This window comes from Eptatretus burgeri, chromosome 4 (assembly GCF_056783735.1).
Source record: "Eptatretus burgeri isolate ZD-2024b chromosome 4, Ebu_testis_v1, whole genome shotgun sequence".
In the NCBI taxonomy this organism is placed as follows: Eukaryota; Metazoa; Chordata; class Myxini; order Myxiniformes; family Myxinidae; genus Eptatretus; species Eptatretus burgeri.
Window position 1 is genome coordinate 33,605,449 of NC_140964.1, and position 8,093 is coordinate 33,613,541.

Genomic DNA, 8,093 nt, shown 5'->3' on the forward strand with positions numbered 1-8,093 from the left:
TGGACAACTATCACTCCCGAAGGGAGCGGGTATTACTAGTAATATATAAATTAAAGATAATCATCAAGATAGAAGAAACCCCTTTAAAATGAAATTCCTTTTCATTCCTCGATGACTTGATTAAAAAAAATAACAATTAGAAAAAAAAATTTTTTTGTTAAAACCGAGAAGTAAAAAGTAAAAAGCAAAACCCCCAAAAAATGTCCAAATCACAGTTCAAAATTTGTATTCAATGGCACAGAATAAAAATTCATTAAGTCGTAATCACAGGTTTTTGCAGTGACAGCGTCGTTGTCTCTCAAGCCATCCATCTCCACAATCGATCGACTGACGACTGACTGACTATTTGTCAGATGACTTATTAACTTCACAATAGTCTGGAGAAGTTCTTATACACTGGGAAGTACTCCCCAAGAATCATCACCGATTGGACAGGCATAACACCACCCGTATGTTCCCATTGGTTCGACCTCAAGAACCACGCCTGGACCGCATTCAGCACAAAAACACATTTGGCAGTCAGCAGGACATTTCACAACTCTGAAAATTTTCATGACAAGCTTACCCTACAGGCACACTGTATAAGATACGTTTTAATAATTTCGGAGTTATTGGCAGGAATGCGGGAGGAAATCAATGCTTCTCCTGTGTTGTGGTGGTGTTGGCAAATTCCCATGTGCTGTTGAACATTCACCGAATTTGGGAAAAGTGTACGTGTGTTGCGCACGGATGTGAACTGAAGAAATTAAAAAGTTAAACATTATTCCACTATGACGTTAACTCGTCCCAGGCAAATTAGAATTCCTTTCGTGTAGTAATTCTCTGCAGATGACTGTAGTAGGACCTGTTACCAACTGTAGTATATGAGAGTACTACTCTCATGTACTGCAAGTCTAACTGTAGCATTTTTGCCTGGGGTGGTAGAGCCATGCACTTGTGACATACAACAGAACATTTTATCCACTTTAACTTCCCAAGTTCAGTTAGTAGATACGTGTCGTTGATGAAATTTCCTGTGCTACAGAAATATTTTAGTCATGTGACTGAGTGGTCAAGCCACCATTGTGCCAGGTTAAGCTTTATTACAAACTGAAGAAAACAGTATAGACATGTCCAGCTCTTTCTGATTTTTTTTGGCAATATTGCCAGATTCAAGTCACAGAGGCACAAGTCGATGACACTACTACTACTACTACTACTACTACTACTACTACTACTACTACTACTACTACTACTACTACTACTACTACTACTACTACTACTACTACTACTACTACTACTACAGCCACAATTAGTCACACCTAATTTGGAGCAGGCCAGGGGGAAGTTTTTGGCTCAAGTCTTTCATGAACTGGATGGCCAAGGATGACGTTTAACTGAAGCTGATTTCTGCACAAAATTTGCAATTTGTTCAGGGTTCAACCGAGAACTCGCACTCTTTGTGAAAGACACCGCAAGATGTTTAATGTCCATCCACTGATGGCAGTAGATGTGGCACCCTGTTTCATGTCCATCCAAAGGACTGCAGACACATTGATGCAATACCATGCCGGCAAAGCACAAATCCGACAATTTATAATCAGCTCAGGAATTGAACCCAGGCAAGACAGCTCAAAGATAAAAATGTACGACCTGATCTGCACCATCCTGTTGGCCAACACAACAAAATAGTAAATACTACCACTTAGGCTGGAGGAGCTGCTCAAAGTGTGCAAGTATGACACATTATCCATTGGTATATATCATATTCCTTATATTTATTAAGCACTAGTGAAGGTATCGACAGCGCCAGGCAATGCCGGGTCTCTCACCTTACCCCTTTGCCTCTATCCTCACTCTCACCCCCCCCCACCACCACCCTCCTGGGTCTCCCACCCAACCCTATCCCCCCCCCTCATCTCACCCCTCCCTTCCGAAATAACATCTTAAATGAACACAGATCACACAAAAGGGGAAACAATGTGATCTCATGTTTAAAAAAACAACAGCAACAACATATATATATATATATATATATATATATATATATATATATATATATATATATATATATATATATATATATATATATATATTGGTGTGGTTGTGGGGGTAGATGGAGGGATTTCATTGTGAAGTTCGGATAGTATAGAGCTGCTTGGTCCATGGACGTGTAGGAGACATCTCAATGTAAATTAAGTCGGCAAACTGTGAGCTTAAGTGTTACTTGTCACCACACGGGGGGGGGGGGGGTGCTGTGTTAATTAGATCGGGATTAAGACCAATTTTCCCCAGTATGTAATTGCCCCCTGTGACCTTCTCCTACATTTTTGAATCATTTATGCATTCCCTTTGTCCTGCAGCTTGGAAAGGCAAAATATCACTTTATCAGTCCTTTTCATGCAATAAAATGTTGAAATTTTGATGATTTGAGTGTTGGAAACAGCCTTTTTCCAAAATGGCTGCCATCTTGAAAATGTCCCATCGTGCAAATGCCTAACCAAAATAATTTTGGCATTTTATGTTCATAGATTGCAAAAACTATTTGAAAATCCCTGCACATCAACTTTTTTGCGACACTTTAGGCTGGATCCAGGACTATATTGATTCTTCTCCCTGCATGCAAAGAACCAATCCAACAATTTCCTTGGTTTTGGGAATCAAACCCCAGACAAGATAGCTCAGTGGCAAATGTGCTACCCATTCACACCCTGTCGAACCAACAGTTTAATAGGTACTACCTTAATTTTCCATTTGCCTTAAAAAAAAAAAAGAAATCCTTTTGGCCTTTGAATAAAATTCGAAAGAACATGCTCGACATGCCCAGATATTTACTACCCAAGCCAAACTTGTTGCAACGGGAGGAAATTGTGACACAGTTCTGGGCAACTGTGAGGGTGAGGTTCAGAGGCCTGTACTGTATGTTATGAAATGCTTCTTCTTTACTCTACAGCTTTCAGCTTCCTATGGCCCTGCAACTTCCTCGGTACATAATGTTGAACTCGTAGTTCTGAAAAGGTGACCAGAAGGTTCCAGTACCTTGCCAACCCCAACATCAGGGAAATGCTCCAAATGTCCAACGGCAGCTGGAAAATTATGATTATAGTTTGTTCTTTGACTTTTCTACGAGAGGACATGTCAGATGGTCACATCTACTTTATACACTTGCCGAAAAAAGTTCCTGGACATCTTTGAGACCTATCTTAGATGAGTATTTTGATACAATATATGTTACTTATGTTATTTATTAATGTTTGGTGTAAAGTAAACCACTGTCCAAGGGTCAACAGGTTCGTGCACGATATGTTCAGAGGGGGCTCGAAGAAGGGTGTGGTCAAAATGTCATCAAACAAAGTCCAGTATCTGGTGTAACCACCACTGGCATAAACACATGCTTGGCAACTTGGCTCATTGATGCCACAGTTCGATTGAAAAAGGCTTGAGGGATGTTGTTCCAGATTTGTTCCGAGGCCTGCAACAATTGGACCAACATCACAGGCTGGTTTGGAAGACGGTGCCATCGTCAATCCATTGAATCTCAAACATGTTCACAGCAGGGCAGTGTTGCAATGCTCATCAATGAGGCCAAGGAAGTGTTGCAATATTGCAATGCAAGCCAAGACAATGTTGCAAGATCAGGTGAAACAGCAGACAAAGGCAGTGTTGCAATGTTCTGTCGTGCTTGGAAATCTGAATAGATATGGGTGTGCATGATACTGCAGTAATGTGATGTTCCCTCCACGACCTACAGGAATGGGAGGATGTGGTGTCGAATAACTTTGTTCCTGCACCATACACCCATCAAATTGACGAAGATCACTTTGTAGGTTTCTCACTTTGTAGGTTTCTGGGATGAGCTGTGATGCCTCCCCATGCCATGATACTTCCTCTGCCAAATGCATGAACATTCCAAAACACAGGTATTAGTGTTGTGTTCTCCTGAACTGAAAAAGCATAGTGACTCAATGTTGAATCCTGAACCAACTATGTTGTTACACCATGTTAGTCGTGCATTACGATGACATTGCAATAAAATTGGAGGCCATAGCCAGATGTTATGCTCGTGAAACCAATTACTTACAGTTCTGGCACTGATTGGTCTCAACCCAGAGATGTTTCTGCCTGTCCAAGCCAGTCTGGAACCGACTCCTGATGAGTTGCCCCAAGCGGATATAGTTATATTGCCGACGTGACATCACACGGGGTAACCGAGAACGTAATGAGTCTCTGGTGCTTCGACATTATCTACAACACCTCCAGATAGACTGTATTGTGTTTAAATGAACACCAAAACACATAACAAGAAGGAAAAAATAATAATAAAAGACAAAATGTTGTTTTAATTTGGAATGGGATTAAAATAAATTAAATTCAAATCAAATTGAAGACCGAATAGGTACAGTCCCACATTGGAGTAATCCGAAGGAAGCCAAACAAGCAAGAAGCAAAGATGAAATCAGGAGGAACCTCGATAGGATTTGGGTTTCAGCCAGATCTGTCAAAGAGAACGTTAATCTTCTCTTGACTGATGAAATCACTCGCAAGATTTTTGGTGACAATCCCATTCTGGTGGCATACGAGAGAGACACAAGTCTGAGGAACAATTTCATTCATTTCCGTTCTCCTTCCAACGATGTTGCAGTAGAACGATTGGGGACAACACCTTGTAATCGCCCCAGATGTACAACTTGTCACCATGTTGTGTCACTTGACACTATTAGAGGTCCGAAAGGCGTATGGCATATCAAAGGTCACTTGGGCTGTACTTCTTCAAACATCATATATGTTTCGTCATGTTATCGTTGTAACCTGCTTCACATCAGTGAAACCAGATGACGTTTGGCTGACATAGTGGCCAAACATTTAAGATCTATACGTTTAAACACAGTGAGTCTGCCTGTGGCAGCACATTTTAACCTTGCTCATCATACCAAGGATGATTGTTCACTTTTGTGATTTAAGGTGTGCTCCAGTGATTTGGATCGAAAGCGCTTAGAGGAGAAATTCATCTTTCAGCTTGCCACTGTACACCCTCAAGGAATCAGTTACATTCCAGACTTTTCCTTATTCCAACAATTGATGAATCATTTACACACCTGCTGATAATTACTTCACTATATATTGCAGCAGGTGTTTTGGCTCCTTTGTTTTTTGACAAAGGGCTTTGCCCAAAACATAAACTAACTGTGGTTCTTTTAAAACGGTGCACTTTTGGTTCACGGGCGCCAGCAGTGACCACTATTTTCGTTGTGTCTGTGTGTGTCTGTGTGTGTGTGTGTGTGTGTGTGTGTGTGTGTGTGTGTGTGTGTGTGTGTCTGTCTGTCTGTCTGTTGGGTGGTCGCTAGACAACCCTTATTCTCAGGTTTTCCGTCTGTCTATGTTTGTTTGTTTGTATGTCATGGACAGCTCTGGAGGCCAGAGGAGGCAACTGATTTTGATGAAACTTGACTGGTAGGATCACACCAGGATGTAGTTCTATGCTTTTGAGCATCGTTGCTATGGACGCCACCGTTGCCTAGCAACGGGACTTTGAAATTTTTGGAAAATCCTAAAAAAATTATTTTTTCGAAAATCAAAAATCGACTTCCACGCTTTTGTGCGCACTATAATCAACCTCTTTGTCAAAAAAGTTCAGCCCGACCTGTCAAAAACTGTATGACTAGTATGCAATTATGCAGCGACCACACATGTCGCCTACCACCTTGTTGGGATTCGCTAGATATCCGTTATTGTCAGGTTTTCCGTGTGTGTGTGTGTGTGTGTGTGTGTGTGTGTGTGTGTGTGTGTGTGTGTGTGTGTGTGTGTGTGTGTGTGTGTGTGTGTGTGTGTGTGTCTGCAACGCGAGGCTCCACAGCACATACCAGCAAACCGATTTTGATGAAACTTGGTGAACAGGTGCCATATGGGCTGGGAGTGTGCGCGTTTGAGTTTAGTTGCTAAGCAACCATCCGTTGCTATGCAGCGGCCAAAAAACCGCGTTTTAACAACCCAAACGGTAACTGACGTAGCGCGGCTTCTATGATAGGTAGAGCGACCGGACCAACTCCTGCCTATTCCTTGCATCCCCCTCTAGTTATCGCGACTGCATAATGTTCCTCTATCTCTCATAGTTTCCGAATGGCAGCCCTCCGAATGCGGAAAGGCGGTGAACCAGGGAATATGTTAAGTGACCTTGACCTTGACCGGAAATCGTCGACGGCGGAACTTCAAATTCGGTGTATGGATAGAGTTTAATAACTACGACAAAATTGAACCGCAGCATTTTTCCAGATTCTATCACCAAGGGTGTCGGGGCTGAAATACGCAAAATTTGAAAAAAAAACCTTTTTCTCGACCTACGTTCACTATTTTCAATACTTGTCCTACAGTTTTGAATGTGGAGAAACGAGACTTCGGAATTAAACACCGAGATATTTAGAAAATCTTACTCGAGCCGATTTTTGATTTAGGTTTTATTTTTCAAATGGTAGTCCTGTGCGGAGTGCCAGTTGGCAAAATACGCAACAGGAAAAATCTTGCCAGGCAGAGGAACAATTGTATGTGAACCAATACATCTTGGCAATGAATCTTCGTCGGTGGATCGGTCAGAATGAAAAGCATTGTATCCAGCGCTTCGATCCTAGTGAATCCCTCCTCGCCGACCGGCTTGTCTGTTTGTGACTCTCTCCAGAGCATAGCTCCGTGACGTTTGATGCGATCTTGATGAAACTTGGACACAAGCTAGATATCATGGTCTAGTTGTGTCTTTTTGTATGAGGGGCGTCCCACACCCCTTGTGGGCGGAGCCACGCCCACTTGAACTTTTTATTTTTTTCTCGATTTTTTTTTCTCAATTTAATTTCCTACAAGCTTTGCGTAATGTTCATAAGTACAACATATAAAAAAATCCGATTTGATTTGGTCAATTTTGACGGAAGAGATAGGTTTTTACGGTAGGGCTTCCTCAAAAGATTCCACTAACTAAATTGTACCTATCGTGGCATTGTTCAACTAGAGGGGGAGCACTCGGAAGAGTGCAAAACTTCCGCCGCCAATACTGCTGGGTGACTTAAGTGAACCTCATATCCTATTCATTGTAGGTCAAAACGGATCAGACTCTACTGAACCACGATTGAATAAACTAAACGGGATCGACGCGCATGTAGAAATGCAAAAAAATTCAAATATTTTTCAAATTCAATCGAAATTTTTTTTGAAAAAAAGTTGCAAAATTTTGTTTTTTTTTTCTCAAACAAAATTTTTTTTTTTTTGGTTGGAAATCACTGAAAACATGTAGAAATGCAAAAACAAAAATTCAAATATTTTTTCAAAATGGCCGCCATCGGACATATTGGACTTTGGACCAAGTCCAAAATCTAATGGCATGATCCTTGGACCATACCTAACCCCCCCCCCCCACCAAGTTTCGTCGAAATCCATCCAGGAGTTTTTCCGTAATACTGTTCACAAACAAACAGACAGGTGAAAATAGTAACCTCCATCCATCTTCGATGGCGGAGGTTAATAATGCCCACGAACTATCGTCACCTCCCGGCTTTTCTCTCTGTATTTTCTTTTATAATATCTTACTGACGCAGATTATCTCATATATATATATATATATATACATTGAAAAAGTTACAAGCCTGGTGTTGGCACAGTGGTTAGGGCAGCGGCTAAGGATCCAAAAGGTCCTGAGTTCAAGCCCCGTTGGGCCATTGAATTAATACACCAGGGGGTTGACTCAGCCTGTCATCCTTCCGAGGTCGGCGAAATGAGTACCAGTGTACTGGGCCGATGTATACCCCGGTTAAAATAGGTGTACCAGATCCCTGTGTCGTAAGAGGCGACCAGGGTTGCGTCAGGAAGGGCATCCGGCGTAAAACATGTGCCAAATCACTATGCGGATCATACGGATGATCCGCTGTGGCGACCCCTAACGGGAGCAGCCGAAAGAAGAAGAAGAGATATTGAAAAAGTTACACTCGATTCTACTTGTCCACACAGAAGATTCAATACCCCCCCCCCCAAAAAAAAAACAAACGGTGCCCAGGTGCATCTATAAATGCAGGTGGACATTTCCCAAGCATCAACACGAAATGGATCCTGCCAGACTCGGTCCAAGTACCAGGAGC

At 41.9% G+C, this 8,093-nt stretch overlaps 1 protein-coding gene across 4 annotated transcripts in view; it reads right to left on the minus strand.

The window, feature by feature from the left end:
• Nucleotides 1–429, minus strand: part of LOC147027770 (sushi domain-containing protein 3-like) — a 42,967-nt gene extending 42,538 nt beyond the window's left edge. For 2 of the 4 annotated variants that reach the window (XM_085877354.1, XM_085877353.1), the window contains exon 1: nt 269–429. In XM_085877354.1, the coding sequence (XP_085733480.1) occupies nt 269–311 (43 nt within the window). In that variant the 5' untranslated portion in view covers nt 312–429. The remainder of the gene's footprint in view (nt 1–268) is intronic. The other 2 variants (XM_085877355.1, XM_085877356.1) reach the window with 2 other exon arrangements.
• Nucleotides 430–8,093: the final 7,664 nt, after the last annotated feature.